At 46.8% G+C, this 19,469-nt stretch overlaps 1 protein-coding gene across 1 annotated transcript in view; it reads left to right on the forward strand.

The window, feature by feature from the left end:
• Positions 1–930: 930 nt before the first annotated feature.
• The window catches only part of LOC308121901 (glutamate receptor 1-like), a gene marked incomplete at its 3' end in the record, with an annotated part of 32,418 nt that continues 13,879 nt past the window's right edge, over positions 931–19,469 (forward strand). The window contains exons 1-14 of the mRNA XM_080483427.1: positions 931–991; positions 4,334–4,468; positions 10,160–10,399; positions 13,109–13,293; positions 13,859–13,912; positions 14,099–14,257; positions 14,405–14,572; positions 14,759–14,863; positions 16,660–16,770; positions 16,843–17,049; positions 17,146–17,361; positions 17,528–17,651; positions 17,806–17,929; positions 18,997–19,195. Of these exons, the coding sequence (XP_080339553.1) occupies positions 4,429–4,468; positions 10,160–10,399; positions 13,109–13,293; positions 13,859–13,912; positions 14,099–14,257; positions 14,405–14,572; positions 14,759–14,863; positions 16,660–16,770; positions 16,843–17,049; positions 17,146–17,361; positions 17,528–17,651; positions 17,806–17,929; positions 18,997–19,195 (1,932 nt within the window). The 5' untranslated portion in view covers positions 931–991; positions 4,334–4,428. The remainder of the gene's footprint in view (positions 992–4,333; positions 4,469–10,159; positions 10,400–13,108; positions 13,294–13,858; positions 13,913–14,098; positions 14,258–14,404; positions 14,573–14,758; positions 14,864–16,659; positions 16,771–16,842; positions 17,050–17,145; positions 17,362–17,527; positions 17,652–17,805; positions 17,930–18,996; positions 19,196–19,469) is intronic.

A 19,469-nucleotide genomic window follows, 5' to 3' on the forward strand; every position in this document is an offset into this window, starting at 1 on the left:
GACATTAGCAGGAAACAAAACTTGTTCAAGTTCATTATTGTATCTTTAACAAGTTTTCTTGAAACTGATCTGAAACCGTTTTTCTTTGAAAACAAACTTTTTCTTCACAGCAAAATTGAGGTTAAAATAGTTTTTTGTGTTAGCGCAGCCGTGTCACCGCAACCTGGAATAAAAAATAACAAACAAACAAAATAACAAACAAACAGCTCCAATTCCGACCTCGTCGCTTTGGGTTCATAACTTGTCAGTGTATAGACTAACACATATAAACACACTGTGTGTGTGTGTGTGTGTGTGTGTGTGTGTGTGTGTGTGTGTGTGTGTGTGTGTGTGTGTGTGTGTGTGTGTGTGTGTGTGTGTGTGTGTGTGTTGTGCTGACTGCACAAATGTGTCTGTGTCAGTTAGTTTTCAGACGTCTTAACAACCAAGACATATTCACCTACACAATATACACACACACACACACACACACACACACACACACACACACACACACACACACACACACACACACACACACACACACACACACACACAGGTGTGTGTTGTAGGGGGGGAGTCAGAAGGAGTCGGGGAGGAGGAAGGGGGGGGGGGGGGCGCAGCAGCTCCTCTCCGGCCGTCAGTCTGTGTGTGTCGGGACGCGGCGGCGGAGCTCTGCTGCGGCTCTGGACGTTGGATGAGACGGCTCGGCTCGCGCACGCAGCGCACACGCACGGACAGGACCGGAGCGCGCCACCGGTGGATGTGTGAGCGCGTGTCCGGGCTGCGGTGCATCAGTGGCCGCCCCGCCGTGAATGGGATTACTTCGGTGGATCCGCGTCTCCCGTCGGTGCAGCTGCTGCTGGAGGAAACATGCGGAGCCCCCCGGTGCTCCCCCCGGTGCTCCCCCCCGCGCTCCCCCCGGGGCGCCCCCCAGCTCCTGGGCTCCTGCTGCTGCTCCTCCTCACCGGGCTCTGCAGCGGCACAACTTTCCCAAGTAACATCAACATCGGTGAGTGCAGCGCTCCGGTAACCTGCGGGACCCTGCGGGACGCTGTGGGGGAGCCGCGGGGACTCCCCCCACCTGCAGCAGCCCCTCTTAACGTCACTGCTGCCGCCGGTCATCGCGCGCTCCCCGCCGTTATTCAGCTCCGTGCGCTCACGCCTTCACTGCGCCGCGTGTCAACGCCTCGAACTCCGCGAAACTGAGGTTTCCCGCCAGCATACCCCGGTAAAACCCCGGTGCTCGACGTCCCGGTCCCCGGGGCTGTCAGCAGGGGCTTTTATCAGTCTGCAGTCATTTCGAATGTTTTAATGAAGTGTGCGTAAAAACATAACAGACAGAAAAAAAACTTAAAAAAAAAAAAAAAAAAGAAAGAAAAGAAAGAAAACGTAGGATTTATAGTAAAAACAAACATTTAAAAATCGTTTTGTCTTCAAATCTTTTCTCATCATAGAAACAACAAAATGCAATAGAACTTTACATTTTAAACAATGACACCAGAATGTTTGTTCTGTGTTTATTCCTTCGGATCTTCTTCTTCCTTCTTCCTCCTCCTATTTGTTGATCCGCTGGAGCTGAAAATAATAATAATAAGACATATTTAATTCGCTTTTTAAATGAATCAGGAAACTTGAAATGCAATCAAACCAATTCCCTTTCTTTACGTGATGTAGCATTTATTTGGGTAAATTTGTCTGTGAATTAAAAAAAAAAATTGGTTTCCCTGGTGACATTTCATCGAGACATACTGTACATAAAAATCAGTCGTGTTTCATTGCAATTCTTCCAAAAAAAAAGTTCTAATTGTGCGTAATGTTCCATGATTGTGTGTCACGGATAAAGAGAAAATGTTGAGTCATTCTGACAGTAAAGTTAGAAATACTGTGTATTTACCATGTGTTATTTTACTTTCCTGTAACCAAGATTCAGAACTCATTTTTTGTGAGGAAAAGTACTAAAAAATGAGATTGTGTTTCACTGCAAAGAAGAAAAATAAGGAGCTGTTAAATTGACCGTTGGAAAGTTTTCATTAAATCTGAATGACTTCCTCACCTCCTGGAACTGGCAGGGAAGCTCTGTGGCGCCCTCTGGTGGTCAAAGTAGTCGTGACGGCAGCAATGTTGACATTTAACTGTTTGATGTAAAAACGTCAAAGTTTGATTTTTAATTGGGATGCCCCGATCCAATCGGTAGATATCGGATCGGGGCCGATATTGGTGATTTGTGACTGATCGGGAATCGGCAAATCTAAAATCGCCAATCCAAAAAAAACAAAAACAAAAAACTTTTTCACATCAGCTGCCGTAAAGCGAGCCCCGTTTGCGACCTGCCGTAAACTGCCGTTAGCAGCCTAAAGCCATTGAGTGGATAAAATGTCAGCAGTCTGGAGGTATTTTAATATTGACAACGAAACCAGTCCAGCGGCCAGTTGTACTATTTGCTTCGCCACAGTCCCGAGAGGTGGAGCACCAGAGCTTCGTTTAACACAACTAATTTGATAAGACATCTAAAAAGTAAACACAACGCGCAGAGTACGCTCAGCAAAGACGATCATCCGTGGAAAAAGAGATGACGTAATTGCCCCCCTCCCTCCCCCCCACAATTAGGGCACAACGTCACCTAATAACCACAACAATCAGGGACTAGAAGCTCCGGTTGACCTGCAGAAGCTAGAAGCAGGCGGAGCGGGGCCATAGACCTATAAAACTAGAGTTATATATAGTGGTTTATGTGCAGAAGTCTACTTCTAAATTTCTATGTGGTCTGTGTTCTTGTGCATTTTTGTTGTGTTTGGTGAGTCACAGCGCCCCTAAAGGCCTGGCATGTGTACTACATGCCCTGAAGCCTCGTGTTGAGTTGTGTTCATAGTGAGGTGTGGACGGTTTTTTAGGAGAAGGCCAGGGAGGAAAAAGATCGTTTTTTTTGTCGAGTGGATGTACCGTCAGTTTACAACAACAACTAAAGAAAAAGCCGCACAGAAGCAGCAAACTCAGTGCGGCTTTAAAATAAAGGATTTTAAAATAAAGGATAAGTACCCAGAGGGGAGCGATATGGTGGAAAAAATAACCCAGAAGGTTACGATGGTTTGAAGGGAGACTGGGATATTCTGAATAAGTTTTTGAGAGAACTATGTTCAGAGTACTTTTGTCAAACAGGTTTTACCACTTTGAAGTGGAATTAAGTTTTTATAATTCACATTGAAATGTAAAAGTTTTGTGATAATTCAGGTCAAACCTCTCAGACTGTTTTAAGTGAAACTGAAATTTAATACACAAAGAAGTTACATTGGAGCCTAAGAGCATTCATGTTTAAGATTTATTTATTTTTATTATTGTATTTGCACTTTTTTAGGACTTATTGTCAACCCAACCAGTCAAAGACACTTTGAAGTGGAATTGGGTTCTTCTGATTGGTTTTACTGAATACTGTTTATGCTGTAGTTTTTTTATAGTTTCTATGTTAGTCAAACTGATTCACTGGGTTTCATTTTAAAAAAAAAATTATTTGCCACAAAATCCAGGTGAAGTTATTTGAGTTAACATAAATAAGAGATACAAGACTGCAGAGTGTAATTGGTTTTTTGTTGTTGTTATTACTGAATAAACTTTTTCTTAAGTCATTCTGAGAAGAATTTTGATTCAATAAGTGAGTTTTACAATAATTTCTAGCTAAACAAAGCTTCTGCCAATAGTGCTTTTAGCTTCAGACATCTTAGTTGCTCCAAAAATAGACTATTGAGTATCTTTGCAATAGCAATGTGAGTATCGGATCGGGAAAGTACCGGTATCGGCCGATACTTTATTCTGAAAAATCTGATCGGTATCGGGGGCCAAAAAGTGTGATTGGGACATCCCTAATTTTTTATTTCAACCAAAAATAAATCTATTCGATTCGTGAAATCACTTCTGTAAAAAGAAAACTGGAGGAACAAACTCAACAATCATTCAAACATTAAACATCCAGAGTACCCAACATTCATGTGGACAGATGAGTTGGATGCTCTTAGGGGTGAATTTCAACTATAAAACTAGAATATGGACTGGGAGTCACGCCACTCCGGCGGCCGCCATGTTTGTTATTGTCCATTAACTTGCACATAGGCAGAAGAACTATTTACCACAGCGGCGATGTGCAGTAGCGCTTGGATAGTACTTCTGCCGTCTACTCGCGGCGAAGGGTTTCTGCAAAGTTCCACCCAAAGTTCCGCCGTTCTCAAAAAGTTGCCTTTTCCTTTCATCTCAGACTTCCTCTTGAGCCTTTGATGGTTTTTACTTGAAAGGAGATAACTGCCCCCTGTCTGTCTGTGTGTCGTCCCCCCCCCCCCCCTCCCCCCAACCACCACCACCACAGGAGGACTCTTCCCCACCGGCTCCCATGAGTACGAAGTCTTTCGGTTCGCTCTGGCGCAGCATCAGGACGTCCCCAAACTGGTGCCTCAGGTGGACATGGTGGACACCGGGAGCAGCTTCGCCATGACCTACGCTTGTGAGTGAAATTCCTTAGAACAGAAGCAGAAGAGTGTTGTGACGAGCACACAGATGCCACCAGGCAGAACGTCTTTACTTTAACAGTCGCCTTGCCGGCGTTGGGAGTTGCTCGCTGCACTGCGAACGCTCGCTCACAGGTCAGCGCTCCGTTCAGACGCCTTTCAGCAGAGGTGGGATTTGGGGGCTCGCAGCAGTAAATGGAGGCGGACTTTAAAAGAGCAGACAGCAGCACTAAATGGACCGCGGCCCCGGGGAGCGTTCAGAACCGTGCAGGAGGTTCACACTACAATGTGCTGACCTTGTTCTACTGTGAATTTACCAGCCGGCGCTCTTACACCTGAATGCAGCACCGCCGATACAAAGAGTCCCCTCAGCCGCACACGAGGCATTCAAGGGCACTCTGCCACTACGTGCGCACACACACACACACACACACACACACACACACACACACACACACACACACACACACACACACACACATAACATATACATCAAACATAATGTGCACACCAAGCAACAATCACATCACTGCATGCACACACAATGTGCACACACACAGTGTGCACACACACTTCATACACACAAAACAAAACTTGCAGACACAACACGCACACACAATGTGCACACAGAACGCAGCATGTACTCCACTCAACACACACACACACACACACGCACACCTGCACAATGGGCACGCCACACGATGTGGACACCAAACAACGTGCACACCAGATAAGGCAACATGCACAGCAACAAATACAACGTGCACTAAACAACACAACGTGCACTAAACAACACAACGTGCACGCTGAAGCCGCAGCTGGAGATCGTAGGAGCTCCGAGGTCGTGACCTGAGAATCATGTGATTCACTCTCTGCCTTCAAGTGCTCATTCTGAAGCACATCTACTCCCACTTCACTTAACAGACGTTGATAATGGCAACACACACACGCACACACACACACACACACACACACACACACACACACACACACACTGCAGCCCTGCCTTCCCTCAGATTTTCCGAGTCGTTTTGAGTGTAGAAGTTTCTTTGTGTCTGAACCACGACTCAGCAGATTTGAATCAGAAACGAGTGATTTTTCTGGGTCGTGCTCCGCGAACGAGCTTCTCACTCGGAGTCTGAATGCAGCCGTCATGCTGCTGCAGAGCTCTCAGCGCTCCCAACACCTCACATGTCAGGGACGAGAGGATGATGCATTTTTCAGACGTCCTTTGAACGTCTCGTCCGGAGAAACTGCAGCGTTCCATGAACGCCTCTCATTGCAGGCTGCGTGTGTGAGTTGCTGGTGGCGTACGTGTGTTGCGTTGCAAAACAAAACACAGTGCATACGGTACTATTTTGTACTATTTCTACAGTATCTACAGTATGTTCTGTCAGTGCATGCATTCAGAGTTTATCCTGTTTGTGCTGCTGCAGTTCAACTCAGCGTCTCCACAGTCAGACTGCAGAGCTGCAGCAGAAACACACTCCTCTTTTTTTAATGACAGTATTATTGTTATTTCCAGCTGTTACTGGCTGTTACCATGGAAACACTGGTCCACAGGTGTCGTTGGACAGTTGCCATGGAAACACTGTTTAACATTACAGTGAACAAAAATTGAATTTTGGCTCAAAAGCGTCATCTGTTACTCTTGTTATCCTCTGACGCTGACTCTGTTTCCACTGAGCAGTACGTGCCGGTATGGTACGATACGGTTCGGGTTTTCGTGCGTTTCCACACACAAAAGTTGTGGATGGTACCGACAGTACCGTACCTAACCGTTACCATTTTTTAGAACCCCTCCACATCGATACGTTTCCATAAGGAGGAGCTACAACGACCGGTCAGTGACGATCGTCACTCTCGACAATATTTAAATGGCTCATCGGCCTTAGAAACCCTCCCGTTGTTGTTCACATATGATGCTTTATGCAAACTGGTTGTTTCATTAACTCAGTTTATTGAAACGTCGCCGCGCCTGCAGCACCTTGGTCTTCTGACTGAAGGGCTTCTTCTATCAAATACTGAGAAGAAAATGTTAAAATATTAAGTAATTTCAAAGTGTCAGAATATATTTTATATGAATAGAAATGATCTTAACATTTTCAGATTTTACAGAATTTTTCTTATTTTTCAGTGAGAAAATGTTAAAATGAACAAACATTTATATTAAGAACATAAACTTAAGATTCTGATCTGATCTTCTCCTGGTGCTCCTCTTCCTCCTCTTCCCCATTCACCTCGTCCTCTTCCTGCTCCTCCTTCTCCTTCTATGGGTCCTACTCCTTCTCTTCTTTTTTGTCCTCTTCATCCTGCTACTCCTCCTCTTCCTGTTCCATGTGAGGACATGGGCCAGCATGAGGAAAGGTGAGAATGAAAATGAGGAGGAGGAGGAGGAGGAGATGGAGACGCAGCCTCAGCTGTGGACCCAGCGGCGTGTGTTGTGTTTGTCGTCTGAGAGTGGAGTTTAAATAAAACTCGGTCTGGAAGCCCGAGGAGACGAGGAGGAGGTCAGCTGGTCTCCTCCTCACTCAGGTTCACCTCCTGTCACACTCGACAATGACTAACTTTGGATTCAAACTGCCGTCGTGGACACGATTATAACTCTCCGCCCACAAAGTGTCCGTCCCAACATGGACATCTTGTCCTTCTGAGTGCAGAACGGCATAAACCTCCAGTTAACCTGTGTGTCCAACTCCCTGCTGTCAGACTGACGACCAGACAGAGACACTGAAGGACACCAGGACCTCCCACACCAGTTTGTCCTTTTCGTTTTTGCGTAAAATATTTTACATTGTCTCATAGTCTGTCTCCTGTCAAATTCTCCCTTCATATCTACAAACAGTCCCTTATTCTTTACATTTTGTACCTTGGAGCTCCAACAAGTTTAACTTGTTGATGATTCCTGTTTGATTCTTGCTAGAAACTTAAAGTAACATGTCAGTGTTCAGCAGAAGATGGTTTCTCATCTTTCGAAAGAATTGAATAGAAAACGCAGTTCTCATACACAGATTGTCTTTTACAGCCTGATTTTTTGGTCTGCGTCTGTGAATGTTTCCAGAAACGTTTTCATCTCAATTTTAAATTCTTTTTTTTTTTTTAACTGTGTTTAAATTCCGGGTTTCTCAACATAAAGACATTAAAATGACCACTAAAACTAACCTCCGATCAATATTAATATTAACATCGTCTCTCTGTGCAGCAGCAGGACAGACTGCTGGACACGAGGGAGACGTAATGGGCTAGAATTCTCCATGTGCAGCAGATGTAAGTGGATTCGCTCTCGGGGCTCATTGATGACAGAGGCGACAGATGTTCGATTCCCGGGGGTCGCACATCTGGGCCCCACCGCCGTCATGTGTGTGACCTCCACGCTGAGTCCCCGAGCTCCCTGCGTCTGTCACCTCCCGCAGAGGAGCAGCACCTCCTCCGCGCTAATGCTAAGAGACAGACACCTCGTTAGCATGATAGCGTTACCTCCGGGGGCTAGCGACTATTGTTGGCATGATAGCACCACCCGCGGGGGCGGGGTTATTTCTGGCACTTGACTGCGCGTCAGAGTTGCTTGATGGAGTTAAATACAAGCTGCAACAAGGACACACACACACACACACACACACACACACACACACACACACACACAGGAAGACAGGGCTCCACCGCACCATCTACTGGGACAAAGTGGTACTGCAGGACAGAGCAGACTGTGGCTAGTGGTTGAGCTTGTTAGCATCTCTACTTTTCTCTGTTACATTCCGATAATTAATTTTTATGTCGTCTTGGAACGGCTTTGACTTAAGATGTGAATCTTTAAAGTCACGTCTGGTTAATTGACGGATCGACATCATTTTCAAGTGAAAACTTGATTTGTGTTTTGGCAGTCCCGAGAGCCACGGAAAACACGAGTTTTTAAAAATGGTCTCAGCGGAAACGCCCATCCATCCATCCATCCATCCATCCATCCATCCATCCGTCCGTCCATCCATCCACCCATCCGTCCATACATACATCCATCCATCCATCCATCCATCCTTCGCTTTACAGCTCAGCTCCTCTTCACCTCAACTGTCCGGTACAGTGACTGTATTACTGCAGCCGCCTGCCTGAACCTGTGGCCAATGTGAGATCCCTCCTCCCATCACTTGTGAATAAGACCCCGAGATACTTAAACTCCTCCACCTGGGGAAGGTCCAGCTACCTGGAGAGGGCATGCCTTCCTTTTCCATGAGAGGACCATGGACTCAAATTTGGAGGTGCTGATCCAACTCCCATCCACTTCACACTCAGCAGCGAACCGTTCCAGTGACCGCTGGAGGCCCTCATGTGACGCCTCCAGAAGGACAGCATCATTCACAAAGAGCAGCAACGTCCACATGAAGCCCCCCTGCCCCCTGCTGCACCTCGACACCCTGTCCATGAAAATCACGGGGTGACAAGGCGCAGCGGAGTCCAGCACCCACCCTGAACAAGTCTGTCTTAGTGTCGAGTATATGGACGCAGCTCTCATACTGGGAGTACAATGACCAGATTACCCGCAGCAGTGTTCTCCGTACTCCGTACTCCCTCAGCACCTCCCACAAAACACCTGGAGACTGGATTGGCAAACTCCCTGCCCCCTCGATAATCTGTGAGAGTTTGAAGAGCTGGTTTTTCTTGTCCCACAGGCAGGATGGGCAATGTTCCTCCTTTATCTCAGGTTAGACTATTGGTCGGGGGTCTCCTCTCCAGTCCCCCCGCAGAGACTCTCCCAGGGAGGCTGAACAGTGTGATGTCCAGATAATTAGCACACGCTCTCTGGTCACCAAGGCCATGGACAAATAGTTCTTCTACACATGCAACTTGGTCGTCCGTCCACACGACTGTCCATGCACTCCCGTTCTTTATATTTAAAGCATGTTTTTCTCTGCGGGAATGTGTGTGGGGTTTGATTACAACAAAACCAACAGCACCAACTTGTGGCCTGGCATACTAACTACATTGTTTTTGCTGTTTCCGTTTAAACGGATGTCGTTTTCAAAACGTTGCCCTGCAAACATGTAACCTTTCTATTGTGCATTGCGACTATGCATCTTCACTTGAACGTTGTGGTGTGAACGGGGCCTCAGCCAATCACCGCTCCTCCTGTCAGTCACAGCCCGCGGGCGTACCTGAGGATTTCCAGGTGCTGACACGGAGACACGGAGCATGTTCACAGGAGGAGTGCTGCTTCGTCAGCAGAGAGAATTATTCTGTCTTCAGACTTAATCCCGAGCTGTGAAGCAGCGCCGCATGCGGAGTAATTAGATTAGAGCCATTGTGTGAGTGGAGGGATTTACAGCAGCTCCACAGATAAGGACGCCTTATCGTCCGTTAGCTTATTACCGAACGCAGGTTTCTGCTGCTGGCTGGATTAAAAACAAAGACTGAAGCAGATGAAACAATGTCTTTGTGTGACAGATGTGGAGGATTAACAGTGTGAGACATCACAGGCGTGTCACGGGAAGCGGAGACACTTTTATTAATATCCACCAGAAATACACTTCTAATAAAAAAAACAAGCGTCACTCTTCCTCTGACCTGGATTCTTGCGGATTCCGCCAGGACTTGGAGACGCATGCACACGTTCAGCTCCTGCTATCTGTAGAACAGCTGTGAACGTCTCGGTGGAACGTTGTCCACCACTATTAACTCTCTTGCTCCCCCTACAGTCTGCTCCCAGTTCTCCAAGGGCGTGTACGCCATCATGGGGCTGTACGACCGGCGCACCGTCAACATGCTGATGTCCTTCTGCGGCTCGCTGCACGTCTGCTTCGTCACGCCTTCGTTTCCCGTCCACACCAACAACCAGTTCGTGCTGCAGCTGCGGCCCCCGCTGCAGGAGCCCCTCATGGCCCTGCTGGAGCACTTCGACTGGACCCGCTTCGTCTACATGTACAGCTCGGACTCAGGTACGCAGCGCCGTGAGGGGCGGGGTTAATCTGGTGGTTGAGCCGAGGATAACGTGTGTGTGTTTGTGTGTTTGTGTGTGTGTGTGTGTGTGTGTGTGTGTGTGTGTGTGTGTGTGTGTGTGTGTGTGTGTGTGTGTGTGTGTGTGTGTGTGTGTGTGTGTGTGTGTGTGTGTGACCTTTATCCAAACAAAATGACACCCTGACTCGTCCCATAATTATCCCTTTCTCGTGTCACTGAGGAGACAGTACAGTCTCCTCCTCTCCACCTCTTTTCCTCCTTCTCCATCTCTCCTCTTCCCCTGTCCTCCTCCTCATACTTGTCCTCGTCCACCTCTCCTCTTCCTCCTCTGTCAGTGTGTCTGATCTCTCAGTCTAAAGATATATTTGTGTGTGATGTTTGAAGAGTCTTAAAATAAAGTGCTGGATATATTTAGTGGTGTGTTTGTGGTGGCGCGCTCAGTGATGTGGATTATGAATCTCTGCTCACACTCATTGTGTTCACAGCCGGTTTGATTGGACTCTTGTCTTTGTCCCAGTTTACATGAACAGAACTATAATCCTTTTACTGCTGGCATCATGTCTCCTCCGTGACTGTAGGGGGTGATATACACTCTGTCAGACATCTTGGGGGACACGGTCCTAAACCTTTTCCATGTCCACAAAACACATGTAGACTTTTTAAGTTTAGAGTCTCCATTACAGGCCCAGAAGAGACCTTCCGGGGAGGCTGAGAGGTGTGATACTGATGCTTGATACACACACTCAGTCCACCAGCTTGTTCTGTAGGTCTGAAGGTACAGTACCTGAGGTCTATGAGATACTTTAGAGGCATGTCAACAAAGACAGACCATTAACGTCCAGGGCCTGAAGCCTGTCCGGGCATATTTCATCCACTCCTAAACCACCAAGGAGTTCTTTCACAACTTGAATGACCTCCACAAGGGAAACAAATCAAGACCCTCTTGAAGCCTTCAGCCCTACTTCATTCAGATTCTCAAGCTTCTCCCTCTACCTCGCAACACTATCCTCATTGGAGATCAGTGGATGTCCTCTCTTGCTAAGAACAGCTTGAGCAAGAACCGACAACCTTTCCTGATGATTCCCCAGACCCTCATTGGACAAGTCTGTCCATGTGCTGGTATCTGTCTGTGGGTCATGAGTCTTCTGTTCCACCCAGGCAGTGAAGGATTCCTTCAGCTTGACAGCCTATTGAGGCTTCTTGTTTGTCACTTGTTGGTCTGGTGTTAGACGCGTGTTGACCTGGTGTTGGTCTGTTGTTGACCTGGTGTTGGTCTGTTGTTGACCTGGTGTTGGTCTGTTGTTGACCTGTTGTTGACCTGGTGTTGACCACCTCTTTTTGGTCTATTGTTTTTGTTGAGGATCCAATTTCTGACCTCATGTTCATGTGTTGTCTCTTTGTTGTCAGCCTATTGTCCTATGTCTGACCTGTTTAACGTTTGTTGATGTTGTTGTTTGTCTCTTTTTTTAAAAACTGCTGTTGTTGACCTGTTATTGGCTGTTGTCAATTTCTTCTCCAATTGTGTTTTTGTTATTGTGTACTTTCCTCCCACCCACGGTTCACACGGTTTCACATTGTTTAATGGTATTTTCCAGTGTATTAACATTTGCTTTAGCGGTGCTGGAGCTCAGGTGGAGCTCAGGTGTTGTTATTTTCCATCTCTGATCTGCAGTAAACAGCAGTTTTCTCCTTTCTGGACTCCTTGGTTCTTTTCTCAGTGATTTATCCATGTTTTGGTTTTATTTCCTGTCTTTTATTCTCTTGCTCTGTCTCAGTCCTCCTCTCCACTCTCTCCTCCTCTGTTCTCTTTTCTTCCGTTGCCCTTCTCTTCCTCCGTGTCTCCTCCGCTCTCCTCGCTCGCTGCTTTAATCGTAAATAACATGAACTCTGTATGTTTATGGAAATTAGAAGCAGAACAAAGAACAGATTAGTGTCCACATGTATAAAACTCTCTCTGTATATTTCTATTTATATCTCACATCTCTCATTATTACTGCTCTCTTTGTGCCTCTCTCTCTCTCTCTCTCTCTCTCTCTCTCTCTCTCTCTCTCTCTCTCTCTCTCTCTAACATACGCACACACACACACACACACACACACACACACACACACACACACACACACACACACACACACACACACACACACACACACACACACACACACACACAGTAAATCGCTGTGTCTGTAATTGTAGGTTGTACGTTGTCATTAACACACTTGACTGGCCGCTCTGAGCATTAGCAGCAGCTGTAAACAGCATCACAAAGCGGATGCTAACAAGCAGCTGCCTCTCTTTTAAAAGCAGAGACGACGCCTCGACTGTTCTTCTGCCTAACGAGCTGGCATGAGATGATTTCTTTTATTTATTTATTTTTTAATCGTTGCCTAGATAAGAGATGATAAGGCCTAGCTGGACCCTCAGGACACAGAAGGTATAGTGACAGTGTGACACTGATCATCCATGATGAACTGTTTGGAAACAGGTGGAGGGTTCTTGAAAAACAATGAGACTTGGAGTTCCTCAGGGATCAACTCTGGGTCCCGTTTACTTTTCTTCTAGATGAGACCAATGTTGTCAGACTAACGGAATGTGGAATCTGGAAAAGAGGAATAGCTGAAGCAAACCTTAAAAATGACTTTTAATTGATCTTGAAATGACGTGTATCTATTTGCGTGCGTCGTGCGCAGGCCTGTCTGTGCTGCAGAGGATCTTGGACACGGCGGCTGAGCGTACCTGGCAGGTCACCTCCATCAACCTGGACACTCTGACCGAGGCGTCGTTCATCAAGCTGCTGGCAGATCTGGACTACAAGAAGGATTACCAGGTCGTCATCGACTGCGAGCTGGAGCGCCTCAACTCCATCCTCAACCTGGTAAACTGGTTTTAACCTGGTAAACATTTGTCAACAAAGAAAACCTCCTTCATGAACCTGGTAATTCTTTAATACCCGGTGAACCATCCTTAACCTGCCAATCCTTTATTAACGTCATAATCTTCCATCCTGCTTGAGGATGGTTGTCGATGGGTTTTTCTACCAGTTCTCAGTGTGTCTGGTTTCTGTAGTTCCATCCATTCTTTGCTCTCAGATTTATCTTTTTCTGCGTTTTAATTTTCTAAACATGATAAAGAGATGTGGCTTATTTTTTCTCCTGAGTAAAAGACACAAGGTTACCTCTTGCTTTCCATGCTATGGATGAGGTGAAGAGGTTTAAAGGTAGTGAAGAGGAGGTGAACCGGAGGGAGTTTTTGACAGTTTCTCCTCCTCCTCTCTCTCTCCTCAAATCCCCCTCCCATCATCTGTCTGCTGACTCCTGACTTTGATGAGAGACTCTCACGCTTCTTTCTGTCCCTTTTTGAGGCCCACACACACACACACACACACACACACACACACACACACACACACACATTTCTGACTGCATTTCTCTCTGCATCAGATCGCAGCTCAGAAGAGAAACCTGAAGAATTATCACTACCTCCTGGCAAACATGGTGAGTGTGAATCTCTATTTGCCTGTTTTACACACACGCACACACACACACACACACACACACACTAATCTACACAAATAAATTAAAACAAAAAATGTGAATTATTGCAATATTACAATATATCTTGTATAAAAACAATAATCTTGTGTGTGCGTGTGCGTGTGCGTGTGCGTGTGCGTGCGTCAGGGCTTCCTGGACCTGAATATGACAGAGATTCAGAAGTTGGCTCCCAACGTGACGGGTTTCCAGCTGGTCAATCGTTCTGATCCCACTGTGGTGAAGGTCGATCAGGACTGGATGGAGTTTGACAGCAAAGACCTGAAGCTGGCACGCAGGAGGCTACGGGTACCACATTAGTACACTGTACTACACTACTACACAGTACTACACAAAAATAATGTGCTATGGTAGTACTACACAGTACTGCATAGTACGACAGTGATGTGTAGTGGTGACAGTATTACACAGTACTACTTCCTGTCCTGCTCTCAGTACACCGGCGCTCTCACCTACGATGGCGTCACCGTCATGGCGACAGCCTTCCACAACCTGCGGCGGCAGCGGATTGACATCTCTCGCCGCGGAAACGCAGGCGAGTGTCTGGCCAACCCGCCGGCCCCGTGGGGACAAGGCATCGACATCCAGAGAGCGCTGCAGCAGGTACCACACACACACACACACACACACACACACACACACACACACACACACACACACACACACACACACACACACACACACACACACACACGCATGCACACGCACGCACGCATGCACGCACGCACATACACACGTAAATCTAGTACTACCGTGTTTACAACCATATGTGTGTGTGTTTGTGTTCAGGTGCGTGTGCAGGGTCTGACGGGTAACGTACAGTTTGATGAGCGGGGTCAGCGCACCAACTTCACTCTGACTGTGATGGAACTGAGCCTCGACGGTCCCAGAAAGGTGCTGCTTTTGGTTTCTGCTCAAAATGCTTCCTGAAACTTCATGATTTCATTTATATTTTTTATAACGCTTTTAGGACATTCAAACGTTCACAGCTGTTCTACAGGTGTGAAGAGCAGAGCAGAGAGGGTTACCGGAGCAACTTGACCCCTGTAATGATTCAAAAACACAACGTCTCTGGGTCACTGACCACTTACCCGACCTGCTTCTTCTTGTCTCCTACCCAGTCTCTTGTCCCTACATGCTTTAAACGTGTCAATCCCGAAGAACAATATAGTAACTGGTGTATAGATTTCACTTATATAACGCTTTTCAACTTGAGGAGTCCCAAAGCGCTTTGCATTGTTAGTTACATTCCCCCATTAACTCACACATTCACACTCCAATGGAGGCAGTCACCATGCAGGGTGCCTAATCCATCCTTTGGGAGTAATCCAATCCTTCATTAGTGTGTATTAGTGTGTATTAGAGTGTATTAGAGTGTATTAGTGCCCCATAAACCTTCAAGCCTGAATGATTACAGACTTTGTAGCACCGCATTACGTAATAATGTAATACAGTTTCAACTCAATATGTAATAATCTGCCACATTTTGTAATAACTTGTTACATATTGCAACAGTTATTACAAAATGTGGGTTAAGTGATTAAATGCACCCTGTGGCACTTTACAGTCTGGTTTCATTTCTTCAAGAAAAAAGAAATGTCTGGTGGAAACACTAATTGGCTTGTAACTTTAAAACTCTACCAGCCACAACGGCAGCTGATCTGAAATGTTCAACCTGATTTAGAGCCCCGCATTCTACCATTGCTATGTTGGCGGGACATGAGCATGATCTTAATCTTTTTTCTCATTATTAAACATAGAACCATGTATACACATCAATGGCAAAATGTATCACATAATGCACCAAATTACCACATTTTCTTAAAAAAAAAGTGAAACACCCACATTTTGTAAAAACTGTTGCAATAACTAACAAGTTATTACAAAATACGGCAAAGTTTGTTAGAAAATTAGTTTGAGAATTTTATGACAAAGTGTGGGGTTATTATATAATGACTTAAACATTTATTACATTATTACATATTGCACCATTATCACATAGTGCGGTACAGACCTGTTGCACTTCACTTATCTCTGTGGTCATGAAGTTTTGCGAGAGACTCAGAGTATTTGGCGTCATCACAAAGTTCACATGTAGGACAAACAGGTTGACAAATGATGCCGTCCCACATCCGGAACACAACGCTCTGCAGCTACTGGACAGTTCTGTGTGTTGATTACAGCTCGGCCCGCAGCTCTGCTCCCTCTACATGCAAGACTGTGTTTGCCAATGATGCTGTAGTTTTTGTTTTGGTCTCTCACAATGAGAGAGGACACAGGGAGGAGGTGGACAGTTTGGCATCCTGGGGTCATTAGAACCACATACTGATCGTCTGTAAGACTCAGGAGCTTCTTGTGGACAAGATAGAGGCAATAGACCGTCTCCCTGGTCAACATCGTCAGGGTTTTCTACACTGTCACTGTCACTCCACACTTTCTATATTTTGATAGGAGTCTTATTCTTTTGGCCATTTCTATATTTAGTTAAGTTAAGGTTAGTTAAGAGTTTATGTTATATTTTGTACCGAATTCTGTAACTTATCTTTGTTGTCCTCTGCATGCTGCTCCTCTTTTATAAAGCTGCTGGAACTTAAATTTCCCTGAAGGAGTCATCCCAATGGATAAATCAAGTTTAGTCTAAGTCCAAGTCTAAACCGCTTGATTTAAAGTCTGTCCCTGTCTGCGCTCAGATCGGTTTCTGGAACGAGCGCAGGGGTTATGTCAACACTGCATCCTACAGACCCATCCTGGAGGACTTCCACGGCCTCCAAAACAGGACCTACGTCGTCACCACGATATTGGTAAGGAGGTGAGGGGCTGTTTCCATGGTTACCCGGTGAACAGAAGCGTAGTGACGTCCTCTCTGACCGCAGGAAGCTCCTTACATGATGCTGAAGAACAACCACGAGCAGCTGGTTGGAAACGACAAGTACGAAGGTTACTGTGCCGAGCTGGCCTCCGAGATCGCCAAACACGTGGGCTTCACCTACCGCCTGCAGCTGGTGGGCGACGGCAAGTACGGAGCCCGAGACGCCGACAGCAAGATGTGGAATGGCATGGTGGGAGAGCTGGTGTATGGGGTGAGTCTGAGGGAGGGGGTTCTGAGGGGGAGGAGGGGTATACTGTGGGGTTCACGCAGTGACAGTATCCCCCCCCCTCCCCCGACTCTCCTGCAGAAGGCGGATGTGGCGGTGGCTCCGCTCACCATCACCCTGGTGCGAGAGCAGGTGATCGACTTCACCAAACCCTTCATGTCTCTGGGAATCTCCATCATGATCAAGAAGCCCACCAAGTCCAAGCCGGGTGTCTTCTCCTTCCTCGACCCGCTGGCCTACGAGATCTGGATGTGCATCGTCTTCGCCTACATCGGCGTCAGCGTGGTGCTCTTCCTGGTGAGATAGGACGCCATTGTTACCGGTTCTCAGCTGACATCACCACACCTTCCTCCAGGGGAAACGATGGCTCACAGCTGCCCTCTGCTGGAGGAGCAGTGTTGTTGTTGCCCCCTGCTGGGGGAGAAGTGGTATTGCAGGGTAAACCCTCCGCTGTGTCTTGCAGGTGAGCCGTTTCAGTCCGTACGAGTGGAAAGGAGACGAGTCCGACGATGAGGAGGAAACTTTGCCTTCGTCCAACTCCAGAAGAGCTCCGGCCACATCTTCAAATGAAGACCCACACTCCCCAGGTACCTCACCTTCATCATCATCATCGTCATCATCATCGCCGTCGTCATCATCGCCGTCGTCATCACAATCGTCATTATCTTCCTCGTCTTCCTCCTCCTGTTCATCTTTGTCCTCCTCCTTGTCCTCCTCAGTGTGTATCTGGTGTGTCTGCAGGGTTTTCAGAGTCTCAGGTCCAGCAGAAGGAGAATCCAGAACACACCAATGACTTTGGGATCTTTAACTCTCTCTGGTTCTCCCTCGGAGCCTTCATGCAGCAGGGCTGTGACATCTCCCCCAGGTAGAACACACCTGCCCCACACCTGACACACCTGCCCCTGCCAGGGCAACTGGAACACCCTCACTTAGGGCTCAGGAGCTGCTAGTAGAGTCTCTCTCTCTCACACACACACACACACACACACACACACACACACACACAGTGCAGATCCAGAATAGAAACAGCCCCGGGCATCAAATGCAGCACTAACATACAATAAAGCCGGCAGCATGTCACACAGTCTTTGTGTCTGTTAAAGTGTGTGTGTGTGTGTGTGTGTGTGTGTGTGTGTGTGTGTGTGTGTGTGTGTGTGTGTGTGTGTGTGTGTGTGTGTGGTGGGTGGGTGGGTGGGTGGGTGGGTGTGTGTGTGTGTGTGTGTGTGTGTTACATTGTCGGTCCCGTTCCGTCTCCCTCTACAAACACGTCAGAGCCTTCGGAGGAGATCCGGTAAACCCAGAGTCATCATTTTCGATCCAGCTCCTTTAAATAATGGATGCATTAAGAACGAGGGACAGACTCTGATTGGTTGGTTTTTGTGTGACCCCCCCCCCTGCATTAGACATCGGGCCTGATTCTCTCAGATCTTATCTGAAACCTCGTAAATTACACACTCACCCAGATAGATTTTTGTGTGATGAACTAAGAATAAGTATTTAAAAGAGGGTTTTTAAGCACTTCAGACTGTGTTCATGAGCTGTATCCTACCTGTGTTTGATAGCTTGTGTTCTCTGGCAGTGATTGGCCGACGCTCCACGGGCACAAAATGAAATAAAAAAACCGTGTTGGGTGGAGGAAGTCCTCAAACATTCTGAAACATTAATGAAACTGTACTGAAAGAAAAAAAAAGCTATGAGACTGACAAATTTAAGAGTTCCTATCAGTCCTTGCTCCTCCTCTTAGACTCCTCCCCTCTATGCCAAAAGAGAGACAGAAGGTTGTCAGCATAAAAAGACAAATTGTCTCTGGAAAAGAATCTTTGTAAAAAACAAATAAAACACTGACATGAAGGAAAATCCTTTAATGAAATATTATTTCAACGACAATGCCTCCCTCCCTCCCTCCCTCCCTCCCTCCCTCTCTCCCTCTAGGTCTCTCTCTGGCCGGATCGTGGGAGGCGTCTGGTGGTTCTTCACCCTCATCATCATCTCCTCGTACACGGCCAACCTGGCAGCCTTCCTCACCGTGGAGAGGATGGTGTCGCCCATCGAGAGCGCCGAGGATCTGGCCAAACAGACGGAGATCGCCTACGGGACTCTGGACGGAGGCTCCACCAAGGAGTTCTTCAGGGTGAGCGCTTCGCTCGCAGCTGTGATCTTTGTTCCTGTGGTCTTCCTCGCTGGAGGAGAACCTGCAGTGTGGAGGCCACCCGCCTCCTGCAGCACCACAAACTGAAGAAGATGCAAACTTCAGATTTATACACACTGGTTGTTTGTTCTGATGACTTCAGTTGTATAAAACATCACGGTGAACCGAGATGTTTCATTAGTTTAAAAAGCCAAATATGTGTGTCGTCAGCATAAAGGTGTAAGTCTCTGTTGCTTCATACAACTCTTTCTGCAGT

The sequence above is a fragment of the Lipophrys pholis genome (assembly GCF_963383615.2).
Source record: "Lipophrys pholis genome assembly, chromosome: 16".
Lineage (NCBI taxonomy): Eukaryota > Metazoa > Chordata > Actinopteri > Blenniiformes > Blenniidae > Lipophrys > Lipophrys pholis.